Here is an 18,754-nt window from a genome sequence, read left to right on the forward strand (position 1 = left end):
CGGTTAAACCCTCCCTAACCCGGACGGCGCTAGGCCAATTATGCGTCGCCCCATGAACATCCCAGTCGCGGCCGGCTGCGACAGACCCTGGGCTCGAACCCAGAGTCTCTGGTGGCACAGCTAGCACTGCGATAACATCAGATATTTTTTTCTGATCTAATTAGTCAAAATACCAATTAGTGAAAGCCGTGGCGGTTCAAGCTTGTATGGCTTCTTGGGTGAACCCCCCCCCTTCAGCCCCCCCCCCGCCCCCACAAAAAAAGCACCATTCTGCACTAACGGTAATTTTTATTCAGACGTTTGGAACAACACAAATAAATAATCATAACATTTAAAACTATATAATTATGGTTAATCTGATGCAGCACTCCATCACTCTCCTTGTTCAAATAACTCTTACACAGCCTGGAGGTGTTTTGGGTCATTGTCCTATTGAAAAATTAAATTATTGTCGTACTAAGCGCATTCAAGTGTGCCTTGAATACTAAATAAATCACTGACAGTGTCACCAGCAAAAGCACCCCACACCATCACACCTCCTCCTCCATGCTTCACGGTGGGAACCACACATGCGGAGATCATCCGTTCACCTACCCTGCATCTCACAAAAAGATGGCGGTTGGAAATCTGAAATTTGGACTCATCAGACCAAAGGACAGATTTCCCCCGGTCTAATATTGCTTGTGTTTCTTGGCCAAAGCAAGTCTTTTCTTATTATTGATGTCCTTTAGTAGTGGTTTCTTTGCAGCAATTCGACCATGAAGGCCTGATTCAGGCAGTCACCTCTGAACAGTCGATGTTGAGATGTGTCTGTTACTTGAACTCTATGAAGCATTTATTTGGGCTGCAAGGTGAGGTGCAGTTAACTCTAATGAACGTATCCTCTGCAGCAGAGGTAACTCTGGGTCTTCCTTTCCTGTGGTAGTCCTCGTGAGAGCCAGTTTCATCATAGTGCTTGATGTTTTTCTTGACAGCACTTGAAGAAACTTTCAAAGTTCTTGAAATTTTCTGCCTTGCCCGACCTTCATGTCTTAAAGTAATGATGGACTGTTGTTTCTCTTAGCTTATTTGAGCTGTTCTTGCCATAATATGGACTTGGTCTTTTACCAAACAGGGCAATCTTCTGTATACCAACCCTACCTTGTCACAATACAACTGATTGGCTCAAACGCATTAAGAAGGAAAGAAATTCTACAAATTAACTTTTAACAACGTACACTTTTTAAGTCATACCACATATTCTCAATTGGATTGAAGTCTGGGCTGTGACTAGGCCATTCCAAGACATTTCAATGTTAAAACATTAAAACATTTGAGTGTTGCTTTAGCAGTATGTGTAGGGCCATTATCTTGCTGGAAGGTGAACCTCTGTCCCAGTCTCAAATCTCTGGAAGACTGAAACAGGTTTCCCTCAAGAATTTCCCTGTATTTAGCACCATCCATCGTTCTTTCAACTCTGACCAGTTTCCCAGTCCCTGCCAATGAAAAACATGGGATGATGTTCTCGGGGTGATGAGAGGTGTTGGATTTGTGCCAGACATAGCTTTTTCCTTGATAGCCAAAACCTCAATTTTAGTCTCATCTGACCAGAGTACCTTCTTCCATATATTTGGGGAGTCTCCCACATACCTTTTGGCGAACACCAAACGTATTTGCTTATTTTTTTCTTTAAGCAATGGCTATATTTCTGTCCACTCTTCCATAAAGCCCAACTCAGTGGAGTGTACGGCTTAAAGTGGTCCTATGGACAGATACTTCAATCTCCGCTGTGGAGCTTTGCAGCTGCTTCAGGGTTATATTTGGTATCTTTGTTGCCTTTTTGATTAATGCCCTCCTTGCCTGTGAGTTTTGGTGGGCGGACCTCTCTTGGCAGGTTTGTTGTGGTGCCATATTCTTTCCATTTTTTAATAATGGATTTAATGGTGCTCTGTGGGATGTTCAAAGTTTTGTATATTTTTTTATAACCCAAACCTGATCTGTACTTCTCCACAACTTTGTCCCTGACCTGTTTGGAGAGCTCCTTGGTCTTCATGGTGTCACTTGCTTAGTGGTGTTGCAGACTCTGGAGCCTTTCAGAACAGGTGTATATATACTGAGATCATGTGACACTTAGATTTCACACAGGTGGACTTTATTTAACTAATTATGTGACTTCTGAAGGTAATTGGTTGCACCAGATCTTATTTAGGGGCTTCATAGCAAAGGGGGTAAATACATATGCACTCACCACTTTTCCATTATTTATTTATTTGTTAGAATTTTTTAAACATTTTTTTTCCCTTCATTTCACTTCATCAATTTGGACTATTTTGTGTATGTCCATTACATGAAATCCCATTAAAAATCCATTTAAATTACAGGTTGTAATGCAACAAAGCAGGAAAAACGCCAAGGGGAATGAATAGTTTTGCAAGGCACTGTATATCTACATTTGGCTGGCTGTTTAAACGCAGCCATTGTGCACTACTTTTGACTTGGACCATATCTGGTTAAAATTAGTGCACTAATTAGGGAATAGGATGCCATTCAGCCCTACTTACTATTAAAGCACTTTGTGTCAGCTGCTGATGTAATAATGGGCTTTTATAAATAAATGTGACTGATTAATTCATTGATTGGTTCCAGGTCAAACTACCTGAGCAACACAGGGGTCAGGGGGCGGAACCACAGGCGGAGGTGTGTCGGATGGTTGCCCAGGACGACGATGAAGGCCCCAATGCTGAGGTCACCTTCAGTCTCCAGGACAACCAGGAGGGGAGGTTTGAGATCCATCCAGACACTGGGGTGGTGACGGCACACGGGGACTTTACAGCAGGCAACTACAGCATCCTCACGGTACGTGGACAACCACATAGTTAACATGTTACAAGAATTCTTCTGCTTTTCACAACCACACGCAATGGTGGAGCAATCTTTAGGACACTAGCTATTCCAAAACAAAAACAACCGCATCTTCTTTCATGACTCTCGTTCACATGTAGAGTGTAAACGTGCATGTGAAGTTGCATGTGAACACCATTGTGATGAACACCAACCATGTCATGTTCTCATGTAGTGTGATGAGTAACACAAAGATCCACACCCCAATAACATTAGCATTGTCTCTCCATCCCATCCATTCCCTCTGTCAGATCAAAGCAGAAGACCATGGGAGTCCGGTGAGATCGTCGACAGTCCGCCTCGACGTAGAGTGGATCCCCAAGCCGACGCCCACCTCCGATCCGCTGACGTTTGACGAGCCACACTTCCCCTTCACTGTCATGGAGACGGATCCTGTCACTCACATGGTGGGGATCATCCTCACGGAGACACAGAGGCTCCTGTGGTATGACATCACAGGTGAGGACTAACATCGGTAACTCTGACGTCAAATCAAATCAAAGCACATTTTTATTGGTCACATACACTTGGTTAGCAGATGTTAATGCGAGTGTAGCGAAATGCTTGTGCTTCTAGTTCACAGATCAGTAATATCTAACAAGTAATCTAACAATTTCACAACAACTACCTTATACACACACAGGTGTAAAGGAATGAATAAGAATATGTACATATAAATATATGGATGAGTGTTGGTCGAGCGGCATAGGCAAGATGCAGTAGATGGTATAGAATACAGGATATACATATGAGATAAGTAATGTAGGGTAGGTAAACATTATATAAAGTGGCATTGTTTAAAGTGGCTAGTGATACATTACATCAAGATGGCAAGATGCAGTAGATGGTATAGAGTACAGTATATAAATATGAGATGAGCAATTTAGAGTATGTAAACATTATATAAAGTGGCATTGTTTAAAGTGACTAGATGTGTTTAAAGTGATGTGTGGAGATGTGCAGTATGTTGTGTGTTGATGACATGGACCGTGCATAAGTACAGCCAAGTGTTTCTTTAGTGTGTAGAATTACAGCCTATTTTATACAAACTAACATCCTGGAAAATATGATCAGATGTGTGACATTTAATGTTTTTCGAGCAAAAGTTATATTAGTTGACACAATAAAGACTTAGAGTAAAGTTACCGTAGAAGTAGTTGTTTTATTAAACTGACCAAACGGAATGAGTCAAAATGATCTGTCAACATTTCACACATTTTTGGAATGTACATAAAGGCAAGTCAAAACGTGACCAATCAAATGGACTGTGAAGGAAAATAGACTTTTATTAATGATGAGAATCTGGCATGGAGCCGTGCGCTGTGAGTTTTGCTGTGTGTTTTGCTGTGTGTTTTTCTGTGCGCTGTGAGTTTTGCTGTGTGTTTTGCTGTGTGTTTTGCTGTGTGTTTTTCTGTGCGCTGTGAGTTTTGCTGTGTGTTTTGCTGTGTGTTTTGCTGTGCTCTGTGTGTTTTGCTGTGCGCTGTGTGTTTTGCTGTGCGCTGTGTGTTTTGCTGTGCTCTGTGTGTTTTGCTGTGCGCTGTATGTTTTGCTGTGCGCTGTGTGTTTTGCTGTGCGCTGTGAGTTTTGCTGTGTGTTTTTCTGTGCGCTGTGAGTTTTGCTGTGTGTTTTGCTGTGCGCTGTGAGTTTTGCTGTGTGTTTTGCTGTGTGTTTTGCTGTGCTCTGTGTGTTTTGCTGTGCGCTGTGTGTTTTGCTGTGCTCTGTGTGTTTTGCTGTGCGCTGTGTGTTTTGCTGTGCGCTGTGAGTTTTGCAGTGCGCTGTGTGTTTTGCTGTGCGCTGTGTGTTTTGCTGTGCTCTGTGTGTTTTGCTGTGCGCTGTGTGTTTTGCTGTGCCCTGTGTGTTTTGCTGTGCGCTGTGAGTTTTGCTGTGCGCTGTGTGTTTTGCTGTGCGCTGTGTGTTTTGCTGTGCTCTGTGTGTTTTGCTGTGCGCTGTGTGTTTTGCTGTGCGCTATGTGTTTTGCTGTGCGCTGTGTGTTTTGCTGTGCTCTGTGAGTTTTGCTGTGCGCTGTGTGTTTTGCTGTGCTCTGTGTGTTTTGCTGTGCGCTGTGTGTTTTGCTGTGCGCTGTGTGTTTTGCTGTGCTCTGTGTGTTTTTCTGTGCTCTGTGTGTTTTGCTGTGCGCTGTGTGTTTTGCTGTGCGCTGTGTGTTTTGCTGTGCACCATGTAAACTATAATGGTAGATTGAGTTCATGTCACTCTGAACTGAGCAGCCTGGTCTCGGTGTGGCAGATAAGACCTCAGCGAGGGGCAGGGGCCCTGTGTGTGTGTGTGTGTGTGCGTGTGTGCGTGTGTGTGTGTGTGTGTGTGTGTGTGTGTGTGTGTGTGTGTGTGTGTGTGTGTGTGTGTGTGTGTGTGTGTGTGTGTGTGTGTGCCCTACACCCCAGCGCGAGGGGAACAAAGCCAGACTTCCTCAGATGAAGGGCCAGGACACGACAGGATAGGTAGAGCCTAACTCTGATGGATGATCTGCCTCACGAGGCCACGTGGCAGAACAGGTTGTTGACCCTTTGCTAAAGTATTCATCTAGCTCTTTGACAATGAAATGAACTTGGATTAACTAAAAATAAGATTTGTTCTTTATTTTTGCTATTTTCCACATTGTAGAATAATAGTGAAGACATCAAAATGATGAAATAACACATATGGAATCATGTAGTAACCAAAGAAGTGTTAAACAAATCAAAATCTATTTTATTTTTTAGATTCTTCAAAGTATCCACCCTTTGCCTTGATGACAGCTTTGCACACTCTTGGCATTCTCTCAACCAGCTTCATGAGGTAGTCACCTGAAATGCATTTCAATTAACAGGTCTGCCTTGTTGAAAGGTAATTTGTGTATTTCTTTACTTCTTAATGAATTGAGCCAATCAGTTGTGTTGTGACAAGGTAAGGGTGGTATACAGAATATATCCTTATTTGGTAAAAGACCAAGTCCATATTATGACAAGAACAGCTCAAATAAGCCAAGAGAAATGACAGTCCATCATTACTTTAAGACATGAAGGTCTGTACATCCGGAAGTTACTTCAAGTGCAGTCGCAAAAACCATCAAGCGCTATGATGAAACTGGCTCTCATGAGGACCGCCACAGGAAAGGAAGACCCAGAGTTACCTCTGCCGCAGAGGATAAGTTCATTAGGGTTACCAGCCTCAGAAATTGCAGCCCAAATAAATGCATCACAGAGTTCATGGAACAGACACATCTCAACATGAGCTGTTCAGAGGAAACTGCGTCAATCAGGAATTCATGGTCAAATTGCTGCAAAGAAACCACTAATAACGGACACCGATTAGAAGAAAATACTTGCTTGGGCCAAGAAACGTTGCAAGCAATGGACATTAGATCAGTTAAAATGTGAGATTTTTGGTTCCAACCGCTGTGTCTTTGTGAGATGCAGAGTAGGTGAACGGATGATCTCCGCCTGTGTAGTTCCCACCGTGAAGCATGGAGGAGGAGGTGCTTTGCTGGTGACACTGTCAGTGATTTATTTAGAATTCAAGGCACACTTAACCAACATGGCTACCACAGCATTCTGCAGCGATAAGCAATCCCATCTGGTTTGAGCTTAGTGCAAAAATCATTTGTTTATCAACAGGACAATGACCCAACACACCTCCAGGCTATGTAAGGGCTATTTGACCAAGAAGGAGAGTGATGGGGTGCTGCATCAGATGACCTGGCCTCCACATTCACCCAACCTCAACCCAATTGTGATGGTTTGGGATGAGTTGGACCGCAGAGTGAAGGAAAAGCAGCCAACAAGTGGTCAGCATACAGTATTTGGGAATTCCTTCAAGACTGTTGGAAAAGCATTCCAGGTGATGCTGGTTGAGATAATGCCAAGAGTGTGCAAAGCTGTCATCAAGGCAAAGGGTGGCTACTTTGAAGAATCTAAAATATATAAGTCACTGACAGTGTCACCAGAAAAGCACCCCCACACCATCACACCTCCTCCTCCATGCTTCACGGTGGGATTCACACATGCGGAGATCATCTGTTCACCTACTCTGCATCTCACAAAGACAAGGTGGTTGGAACCAAAAATTTCAATTTTAGACTCATCAGACTAAAGGACAGATTTTACCCAAGTCTACTGTCCATTGCTCGTGTTTCTTGGACCAAGAAAGTATCTTATTACTATTGGTGTCCTTTAGTAGTGGTTTCATTGCAGCAATTAGACCACGAAGGCCTGATTTACAGAGTCTCGTCTGAACAGTTGATGTTGACTGGAGCTTTATTTGTGCTGCAATCGGAGGTGTAATTAACTCTAATGAACTTTGAAGAATCTCAAATAGAAGATATATTTATTTTAACACTTTTTTGGTTACTACATAATTCCATATGTGTTATTTCATAGTTTTGACGTCTTCACTTTTTTTCTACAATGTAGAAAATAGTTGTAAAAAATAAAGAAAAACCTCTTGAATTAATTTGTGTGTCCAAACGTTTGACTGTTTCTGTACATTAACCGAAGCATGGCACTTTAGAGAGTGTCTTGAAAATAACTTGCTGGCTAAATGTGGCAGCCAATGCAATTCTAATGTGTTGAAGCTTTCCAGCTTTTCACATGACTTGATCTTTGACTGTGACAGCTGCTTTTCAGCCCATTATATATTTAAGCAATCTATGATTTTTCTTTCAAACCGTCTGGCAATATTTTTTTATCTGGGCATTGAATACTTTGGATGTTTCATTTTTCCACAGGTTAGCATTTTTCATCATGAATCTTGTTCTACAGGCAGCTTTACAGAGTGGTCACTAGCTGGCACAGCCACAAAGTCATAAAATCTGATTTTAAACCTAACCTTAACCACACTGCTAATGCCTAACCCTAACCTCAAATTAAGACAAAAAGTAAACAACCCACTGGTTGAAACAACGTTGTTTCCACGTCATTTCACTGAAATCACGTTTAACCATTTTTTTATCCATTATTTTACCAGGTAAATTGACTGAGAACACGTTCTCATTTGCAGCAACGACCTTGGGAATAGTTACAGGGGAGAGGAGGGGGATGAATGAGCCAATTGTAACTTGGGGATTATTAGGTGACTGTGATGGTTTGAGAATTTAGCCAGGACACCGGGGTTAACACCCCTACTCTTACGATAAGTGCCATGGGATCTTTAATGACCTCAGAGACACCCGTTTAACATCCCATCCAAAAGACAGCACCCTACACAGGGCAGTGTCCCCAATCACTGCCCTGGGCAATTGGGAGATTTATTTAGACCAGAGGAAAGAGTGCCTCCTACTGGCCCTCCAACACCACTTCCAGCATCATCTGGTCTCCCATCCAGGAACTGGACCAGGAACAACCCTGCTTAGCTTCAGAAGCAAGCCAGCAGTGGTATGCTGGGTGGTGTGCTGGGTGGTATACAGGGTGGTATGCAGGGTGGTATGCTGCTGGCAATTTGGAATGGACGTTGAATTGACATCTGTGCCCAGTGGGAAGATTCATGCCAATAAACATCAACCTGAGTTTTTTTTTCAAATGTTGCAAAAGCACCAACTAGAAATCTAAACATATGATTAATTTTTCAATAATGCTCAACATTTTGTGGGAGAAGTGACATTTTCAAAATTCCCTATTTTCATGTAGTCCCACTGGTAATATTAAAAGGCAATGCTTGTTTAAAATTGAGTCATGTGAGCCTTGAAAAGGTGCATCTATTTCTTAATAAACACCATGTGGATGAACAAGCATGAGCTTTACCCCTACTGTTCACGGCGTCTGTTGAAAGTGTGTCGCTGCCAAATGTTTCCCCTTAAAACAATTTTGTTACACTTATTCTGGTACACTTGGACACGGGGGGAGGGGGGGAGACCCTTTTCTGCAACCTTGTTTTCTGTCATTAATACATACATGGCTGAACATGTGAGGATGACGGTGGTCCGTTGGCCCCATACTGGCAGACTGTTGGCTTTTTGCTCTCAGTAAAATGAGGCGCAGTATGCACAGGAAGTAATACTTCTTAACTGTTTCCGGGTGCCTCACAGTACGTGTGTTTGTGGCCACGTTCAGTGAGAGGAGGGCCTCTTAGCTCATATTCCATATTCACACGCACTCATTCGGGGCGATGGCCATCATTCAAAGCGGTGAAATAGTCGTTTTTTGGAATGTTTTGTTGGTGTTCTTGTCTTTCCAACTGTCCCGACGGGGCAAACTCCGTTTCCAGTGGACGCTTCAATGCCCACACGTCCATCTGTAGAAAGAATGATCCTCCAATCACAGCCAAGTCATTATGGTTCTGGATGACACACCTGTGTGTCACAACTGCCATATGGGTTTTCACTCACTCCTCCCATAAGGCTATTGGGGTCAGTCTCAGTGACAGACACATATGAAGACAAACATCCTGAGGGGCTCTGGGCAGGCTTCCATTGAGGCCTTTCAACGGTCAAAATTTCTAACTGTCAAACTTCAAACTGTCCTTGTATGGGGTGATTGAATGATATTGATTCATTTATACCGTCTCCTATCTGTTGTGTTGTTCCCAGGCGGCGATGAGGAGCAGGACTTTGACATTGAGAGGAACACAGGCAGCATCGTGATCGCCAGGCCTCTGGATGCAGGGAAGAAGTCCAACTATAATCTGACTGTACAGGTTACAGACGGGCATCAGGTCGCAACCACACAGGTGATACACACATGAAATATATAGTAAATTAGTAGTTATGGAAACACTTTAGATTAAGTTGTTCTGTCTGTCTGTCTGTCTGTCTGTCTGTCTGTCTGTCTGTCTGTCTGTCTCCTAGGCATATATCCGTGTGCTGGACATGAACGAGCATCGACCCATGTTCATGAAGTCCATCTACGAGGTCAGAGTACCGGAAGACACCTCTCCACGGAAGGACATCCTCCACATCTCTGCTCAGGACCGAGACAGCAACAGCAAACTCATCTACTCGCTCCACAGCAGCGTCCATCCAGACAGCCTGAAGAGCTTCCATCTGGACCCTAAGAGTGGTGTTCTGGTCATGACTGAGCAGCTGGACCGTGAGAAGCTTTCTGTGCACACCCTCATTGTGATGGTAATGTTGTTGATGTTTTTTAGTCATGTCTACTTTTCATCTCCCTCTAAAGTACAGCGTATCTGTCATAACAATTTTACAAAGAAATCTCTGTCAGATTACAGCAATCATTTTTTTCTGGTTATCTCAGAGTTTGAATTTGGATTAAGTTAACGTCCCCCACTGTCCCGCTCTCACCATCTCATTTTACTCCGTAGGTTCGAGATCAGGAGATCCCAGTGAAAAGAAACTTTGTGAAGGCAGTGGTTTATGTGGAGGACTGCAACGACCACTCTCCTGCCTTCCTGGCGGCCGGCTATGAGGGCACTATCACCGTTCTGGCTGCGGCTGGGACAGAGGTGCTGCGTGTCAAGGCTCTGGATAGGGACACGGGGAGCAACGCTCAGATTATCTACTCCCTTCACTCAGGTACAACACAGATCAGAGATTATGGGGGGTAGATTATGATGGATTTGAATTGTGATTGTTCTTCGAGCATGATAATCTGTTTTTAGCATTCTTTAAAAGAGTGTAGAAGTATATTCTATTCTAAAATCATTATTTGAGATAGATTTGTACTTTACCCTCACATATAGGCAAATGTGTTGACAATTTAAAACACTATATACACCAAAAATATGTTTGTAAAATAATTTGTTCATTTTTATTTGGTCATTGTTCATCTTTCCAGGGAATGTGGACAACACCTTTGACATTGATGGCGAGCTGGGGAGTATCACTATCGCCAAACCTCTGGACAGCCTACCCCAGGAGCAGTTTCATCTGACAGTGAAGGCCACAGACCAGGGTTTTCCCCAGCACAGCGATCTCTGTTCTGTCTCCATCACCGTCCTGCTCTCAGACATAACCCCTCCCAGGTTAGTATGTATATAAACTACTATTATGTAGTTTGATAATTCTTAAATGTTTTAATTTGTAAATTGTATCAAATAATTCAACGTCAGCTACTATTGATATTGTGTACTGCTTTCCTAATTGCTAATAAACAACATTCTCTCTTCTCTCTCCCAGGTTCCCCTCTGATGAGTTCTTCTCAGAAGTCAGTGAAGCCAGTCCCCTGGGAACACCCGTGATCACTGTCTCAGCAGCCAGCCCATCCGCAGTCCACTACAGCATCAAAGAAGGAGACCCTAACGGAACCTTCCACATCAATGCAGAGTCCGGACTTCTCTCTGTCCAAGCAAGGCTCAACTTCGAGAGGTGTTTCTCTTACAGACTCAAAGTGCGTGCCAGCACCTCGGCAGGAGCCTCGTCAGATACGGTTGTTTACGTCTATGTGATAGATGAGAATGATAACCCTCCGGTGTTCCTCCAGGAGAAATTCCATGGCCAGATTAGTGAGTCTGCTCACATAAACAGCATGGTGATGGGGGAGAACAACACACCTCTGGTGATACGAGCCTCTGATGCTGACAGGGACTCGAACTCTCTCCTATTCTTCCAAATCCTGGAGCCGGAAGCGATGAAAGTCTTCAATATAGATCCCAGCATGGGTACACTCTCTGTGATATCTGAGGTGGACTTTGAAGAAACACTTGAGTTTAGCTTCAGCATTCAGGTACGGGATTCAGGGGAACCGTCTCTGTGCGCAGCAGAGCCAGCCAGAGTCACCATCCGTGTCCTGGACATCAATGACTGTTCCCCCAAATTCTCTAGGCCGGTGTACGAGTCGTCCATCATCTTCCCTCCCGTCAGAGAGATGGAGGTTGTACGGGTTACGGCACAAGATGCAGATTCAGCTGTCTCGTACAGCATCACAGAGGGCAACCTTCACGAGGCTTTTCTCATTCATCCTTCCACTGGTGCTATCTCTGTAAACAATGTTTCAGAGTTTAAATCCTTTTACCAGCTGCTGGTAAAAGCCTCTGACGGCCTGTACAAAGACCTTGCTACAGTTAAGATAAACGTCACCAACATAACAGCAGGCGGCCATCTTAAATTTGAGCAGGGATTGTATGCAGCCACCATTGAGGAGAACTCGATGACGGTCAAAATGTTAGCTGTGTTGAGAGCTTCAGGTAGTTACTTGAACGAGCCTCTGATTTACTCTGTATTGAACCCAATGGGACGGTTTGCTATAGTCCCAACATCAGGGGTGCTTGAGACCACCGGCGTCCCCTTCGACAGAGAGGAGCAGGATGTCTATGACATAGTGGTGGAGGTGAGAGACATGAGGAGTCCCCCTCGTTGGGCAATAACCCACATCAGCATTTACATAGCTGACATCAATGACAATCCACCAAGGTTATTGAACCTGCCTCACTCCATGATGATCTCTGAAGACACAGACCCAGGAGATGTAATCTTTCAAGTCATGGCGTCTGACAGCGATCTTGGAGAAAATGGCTCTATTATGTACTTGTTGGAGGAGGATTTTGATCTCTTTAGGATAGACCCTTATGTTGGTGACGTGTCCCTTCAGCGGCCTATAGACTTTGAAGCTACTAATAAATATACCCTGACTGTCCTGGCCACAGACGAGGGCTCGCCCAGTTGGACCACTTCAGCAGAGCTGAGTATCACGGTGAGAAATCGCACCAACCCCGTTTTTCAGACTTTGCTCTATCCTCTAAAAGTCCCTGAAAACACATCTCCCTTCACCACCATCTTGCATGTACAAGCAAGAAACCCTGAGGGATACCGGCTTATTTACAATCTGGAAGAGAAGAATGCCTCAAAAAACTTTCACATAGATTTTAAAACAGGGGTGTTGAGTGTCACTGATTTGTTGGACTATGAGAGCCAGACAATGCATCTATTGACGGTACGAGCCACTGACTCTGTGACAGGCTCATTTTCAGAGGCCGCTGTCGAAATAGAGGTTGAAGATGTTAACGATAATGCTCCGGTCTTCTCCAAGCTGACGGACACAGTGGATATACCTGAAGGATTACCCATAGGCACGTCTGTATTACAGATATCAGCTACAGATAGAGACTCCGGCAGAAATAGAGACTTAACCTTCCATATTATGGGGACGGGGGGAAATGAAACGGACTTCTTTAAAATAGACCCCCAGAGTGGTCTAATTGTTACAACACAGGTGTTGGACTATGAGAAGACAAAACACTTCCAGTTAAAGATCAAAGCCATAGATAATGGCACAAACCCGTTGAGCAGCGATGCCTATGTCATTGTTAACGTAACCGATGTCAACGATAACCCTCCAAACTTCTCCAAGACTCACTATCAGGCAACACTGGATGAATTGGCCAAATGTGGCCACATCGTCATAAGAATTCAAGCTTTGGACCCCGACACCAGAGACTTGAACAATCTACAGTATAAGATCCTCTCAGGTAATGAGGGAAGATACTTCGCCATCAACGAATCCTCCGGGATTATCTCCTTTTCTAACGTGTGCAAGAGAAATGTGGACCCATTCTACAACCTCACTGTGGCTGTGTCAGATGGAGTTTTCCAGAACACAGCCCCTGTGAACATTGATATGATGAACACTAATAAACACAGTCCCTATTTCAACAAAAACATTTACGAGGCGGAACTAGCTGAGAACGCTGAGGCTGGAACACGTGTAATTCGCCTGGCCGCCATAGATCCTGACGATGGACATTACGGCAGCGTGGACTACACCATCATCAACAAACTGGCAGATGACAAATTCTCCATAGACAAGAATGGACAGATCGTAACATCTCAACCTTTAGATCGAGAGAACCCATCTCAAAGAGTGATCGCCATCAAGGTGATGGCTAAAGATGGAGGAGGGAAAGTAGCGTTCTGCACTGTGAAGATTATCCTGACAGATGAAAATGATAATGCCCCTCAGTTCAAAGCATCAGAGTATCAGGTCTCAATCCAGTCTACTGTAAACAAAGGTTCTCCCGTGATTCAGATAATGGCATACGATGCAGACGACGGTAAAAATGCTGACGTCACCTACACCGTGGAGGAAGCAGAGGAAGTGACCCAGGACATCATCGAGATCAACCCCTTCACTGGCATAGTCAGCGTCAAAGAGAGCCTGATAGGTCAAGAGAACAAGATATTAAACTTCAAAGTCAAGGCTCGGGACGGCGGATTACCATTCTACAAATCCACGGTTCCGGTGCAGGTGAAAGTAGTACCACCTGAGGTCTCTCTTCCGAAGTTCTCCGAGCCACTGTACACCTTCTCCGCAGCCGAGGACATCTCCATGGGAACAGAGATCGGGACGATCAAGGCCGACTCCGACATGCCAGTCATCTACAGCCTGGTCAATGGCAACACAGTGGAGAGTAACAGAGACAGAGTGTTTGCTCTGGATAAAGAGAGCGGTACTCTACTCGTCCAGAAGAGCATTGACCACGAGAAGACCAAGTGGTATCAGATAGATGTTATTGCTCAAGTCAACCACAACGGGATCGACGTAGCCTCGCTGGTGTCGGTCAGCATCCAGGTCCAGGATGTGAATGACAACGTGCCGGTGTTCGAGGCCAACCCTTACAAGGCCTTCCTGGCTGAGAACATGCCACCAGGAACCACCGTCATCCAGGTATGTTCTTGCAGATCTTTTTTTCACTGATATAATATTTTTGTACTTGAATGTTGTATGCAATTCTTTATGATTTCTGTGTTCAAGATGTGCAAATAAAATTCCCTTTTTGGGGCAGTTTAGTTTTAATCCATTTATCCATTCATCCATTCAGGTGACGGCCAACGACCCTGACCAGGACACCAATGGACAGGTGACCTACACCTTGGAAGCCGAATCCGATGACATCACCGATGTCTTCTCCATCGACAGTGAGAGCGGTTGGATAACTACTCTGAGAGAAACGGACTGTGAGATGACTCAGCACTACAGCTTCACAGTGGTGGCTACTGACCACGGGGGGGAGGTGAAGCTCTCGTCCTCAGTTCTAGTGGAGGTGACGGTGACTGACGAGAACGACAACCCTGCTCGGTTCACGGAGGACGTATACCATGGGTCTGTTATGGAGAACACTAGGCCTGGGGAGCTCATCATGAGCCTAACGACTGTAGATATGGATGTGACTAAAGAAAACAGGCAGATCACGTGTTACATCACAGGCGAGTCTTGCTGATTGATTCATTTGATTGATTGAATGATTGATCACATACACTTTTTTTGAAGTAGTTGATTAGTCGTTTTCTCAGGCCTATCAGCATTATGAACAATATTTAAATAAGAAAAAGATGGGCACAGTACTTCTCCAGAGCAATATATCTACTATAATGGTGTATTATAACAGAGCTTTATATCTACTATAATGGCTTATTTTACAGAGCAATATATATTTATACTATAGTAATGGCTTCTTATAACAGAGCAATATATATATACTATAGTCATGGGTAATTTTAACAGAGCAATATATCTTCTATAATCGCTTATTATAACAGAGCAATATATCTACTTTAATGGCTTATTATAACAGAGCAATCAATATATATACTAAAGTCATGGGTTATTATAACAGAGCAATATGTCTACTATAATCGCTTATTATACCAGAGCAATATATCTACTTTAATGGCTTATTATAACAGAGTAATACACTGCTCAAAAAAATAAAAGGAACTCTTAAACAACACAATGTAACTCCAAGTCAATCACACTTCTGTGAAATCAAACTGTCCACTTAGGAAGTAACACTGATTGACAATAAATTTCACATGCTGTTGTGCAAATTGAATAGACAACAGGTGGAAATTATAGGCAATTAGCAAGACACCCCCAATAAAGGAGTGGTTCTGCAGGTGGTGACCACAGACCACTTCTCAGTTCCTATGCTTCATGGCTGATGTTTTGGTCACTTTTGAATGCTGGCAGTGGTAGCGTGAGACGGAGTCTACAACCCACACAAGTGGCTCAGGTAGTGCAGCTCATCCAGGATGGCACATCAATGCGAGCTGTGGCAAAAAGGTTTGCTGTGTCTGTCAGCGTAGTGTCCAGAGCATGGAGGCGCTACCAGGAGACAGGCCAGTACATCAGGAGACGTGGAGGAGGCCGTAGGAGGGCAACAACCCAGCAGCAGGACCGCTACCTCCGCCTTTGTGCAAGGAGGAGCAGGAGGAGCACTGCCAGAACCCTGCAAAATGACCTCCAGCAGGCCACAAATGTGCATGTGTCTGCTCAAACGGTCAGAAACAGACTCCATGAGGGTGGTATGAGGGCCCGACATCCACAGGTGGGGGTTGTGCTTACAGTCCAACACCGTGCAGGACGTTTGGCATTTGCCAGAGAACACCAAGATTGCAAATTCGCCACTGGCGCCCAGTGCTCTTCACAGATGAAAGCAGGTTCACACTGAGCACATGTGACAGACGTGACAGAGTCTGGAGACGCCATGGAGAACGTTCTGCTGCCTGCAACATTCTCCAGCATGACCGGTTTGGCGGTGGGTCAGTCATGGTGTGGGGTGGCATTTCTTTGGGAGGCCGCACAGTGATCCATGTGCTCGCCAGAGGTAGCCTGACTGCCATTTGGTACCGAGATGAGATCCTCAGACCCCTTGTGAGACCATATGCTGGTGAGGTTGGCCCTGGGTTTCTCCTAATGAAGACAATGCTAGACCTCATGTGGCTGGAGTGTGTCAGCAGTTCCTGCAAGAGGAAGGCATTGATGCTATGGACTGGCCCGCCCATTCCCCAGACCTGAATTCAATTGAGCACATCTGGGACATCATGTCTCGCTCCATCCACCAACGCCACGTTGCACCACAGACTGTCCAGGAGTTGGCGGATGCTTTAGTCCAGGTCTGGGAGGAGATCCCTCAGGAGACCATCCGCCACCTCATCAGGAGCATGCCCAGGCGTTGTAGGGAGGTCATACAGGCACGTGGAGGCCACACACACTGCTGAGCCTCATTTTGACTTGTTTTAAGGACATTACATCAAAGTTGGATCAGCCTGTAGTGTGGTTTTCCAGTTCATTTTTGAGTGCGACTCCAAATCCAGACCTCCATGGGTTGATAAATTTGATTTCCATTGATGATTTTTGTGTGATTTTGATGTCAGTACATTCAACTATGCAAAGAAAAAAGTATTTAATAAGAATATTTCATTCATTCAGATCTAGGATGTGTTATTTTAATGTTCCCTTTATTTTTTTGAGCAGTGTATATGTATATATATATATATCCACTATAATGGCTTATTATAACAGAGCAATATGTCTTCTATAATGGTGTATTAAAGCAGAGCAATATGTATTTACTATAATAATGGCTTATGATAACAGAGCAACATGTCTCCTATAATGGTTCATTCTAAGTGTAAAAGTGACTACATTGACAGGAAGAAATGTGGTGGTGATGACCAAACGTATGGAGGCCTCCAGGTAGCATTGGCATTGATGCATTACATTCAAATGTTTTTCCTTAGACGGAGACCCATTGGGCCAGTTCTCCATTGTGCAAGAGGCAGAGGAATGGGGGCTGGTCCTCAAAGAGTCTCTTGACCGTGAAGCTAAAGATAAGTACTCCCTGAAGATAATCGTTACAGACGGGAGATTCGTGTCCCCTGCCACTGTTGACGTCCATGTCCTAGACATCAACGATAACAGTCCTCTGTGTGTGCAGGTACGTCAGTATATATTTAGATTCCTGTAGATGATATACAACATGGCTTATACAACATCTTAAACACGTTGTACCGACATAAGGACTTCACAGCAGTTCATTACATACAGTTCCTTCGGGAGAGTTTTCAGACCCTTTTTCTTTTTCCAAATTACGCTACGTTACAGCCTTATTCTAAAATGGATTAAATAAATAAAAATCTTCAGCAATCTACACACAATACGACATAATGACTAACTGATTTTTTTTGTTTTTTTACATTTTTGCAAATTTATAAAAAATAAATACCTTATTTACATAAGTATTCACACCCTTTGGTATGAGACTCGTAAATGAGCTCAGGTGCATCCTGTTTTCAATGATCATCCTTGAGATGTTTCTTCAACTTGATTGGAGTCTACCTGTGGTAAATTCAATTGTTTGCAATGTTTTCGAAAGGCACACAACTGTCTATAAAAGGTCCAACAGATGACAGTGCATGTCAGAGAGAAAACCAAGCCATGAAGTGCTCCGAGGCGGGATTGTGTCGAGGTACAGATCTGGAGAAGGGTACCAAAAAATGTCTACAGCATTAAAGGTCCCTAAGAACACAGTGGCCTCAATCATTCTTAAATAGTAGAAGTTTGGAACCACCAAGACTCTTCCTAGAGCTGGCCGCCAAGAAGAACTGAGTAATCGGTGGAGAAGGGCCTTGGTCAGGGAGGTGACCAAGAACCCAATGGTCACTCAGAGTTCATCTGTGGAGATGGAAGAACCTTCCAGAAGGACAACCATCTCTGCAGCACTCCACCAATCAGGCCTTTATGGCCACTCCTCATTAAAAGGCACATGACAGCCCACTTGGAGTTTGCCAAAAGATTGAACTCTTTGGACTGAATGCCAAGCTTCATGTCTGGAGGAAACCTGAGACCATCCCTACGGTGAAGCATGGTGGTGGCAGCATCATGCTTGGGGTTGTTTGTCAGCGGCAGAGACTGGGAGACTTGTCAGGATCGAGGCAAAGATGAACAGAGCAGAGTAAAGAGAGATTCTTGATGAAACCCAAAGAATGGGAGAAACTCCCCAAATACAGGTCATACCCAATAAGACTCGAGGCTGTAAACGTTGTAATCACTTTACTGAGTAAAGGGTCTGAATACTTATGTAAACATGATATTTCCTTATTATAATTTTTTAGAAATACATTTGCAAAAATGTCTAAAAACCTGTTTTTGCTTTGACATTATGGGGTATTGTGTGTGGATTGATGAGGGGGAAAACAATGTAATCCATTTTA

At 43.9% G+C, this 18,754-nt stretch overlaps 1 protein-coding gene across 1 annotated transcript in view; it reads left to right on the forward strand.

The window, feature by feature from the left end:
• LOC135526742 (protocadherin Fat 2-like) overlaps positions 1-18,754 on the forward strand; it is a 78,598-nt gene that overhangs the window by 20,331 nt on the left and 39,513 nt on the right. The window contains exons 6-14 of the mRNA XM_064955362.1: positions 2,626-2,835; positions 3,132-3,339; positions 9,398-9,537; positions 9,656-9,931; positions 10,129-10,339; positions 10,602-10,788; positions 10,943-14,426; positions 14,581-14,965; positions 17,282-17,478. Of these exons, the coding sequence (XP_064811434.1) occupies positions 2,626-2,835; positions 3,132-3,339; positions 9,398-9,537; positions 9,656-9,931; positions 10,129-10,339; positions 10,602-10,788; positions 10,943-14,426; positions 14,581-14,965; positions 17,282-17,478 (5,298 nt within the window). The remainder of the gene's footprint in view (positions 1-2,625; positions 2,836-3,131; positions 3,340-9,397; positions 9,538-9,655; positions 9,932-10,128; positions 10,340-10,601; positions 10,789-10,942; positions 14,427-14,580; positions 14,966-17,281; positions 17,479-18,754) is intronic.

This window comes from Oncorhynchus masou, chromosome 32 (assembly GCF_036934945.1).
Source record: "Oncorhynchus masou masou isolate Uvic2021 chromosome 32, UVic_Omas_1.1, whole genome shotgun sequence".
In the NCBI taxonomy this organism is placed as follows: domain Eukaryota; kingdom Metazoa; phylum Chordata; class Actinopteri; order Salmoniformes; family Salmonidae; genus Oncorhynchus; species Oncorhynchus masou.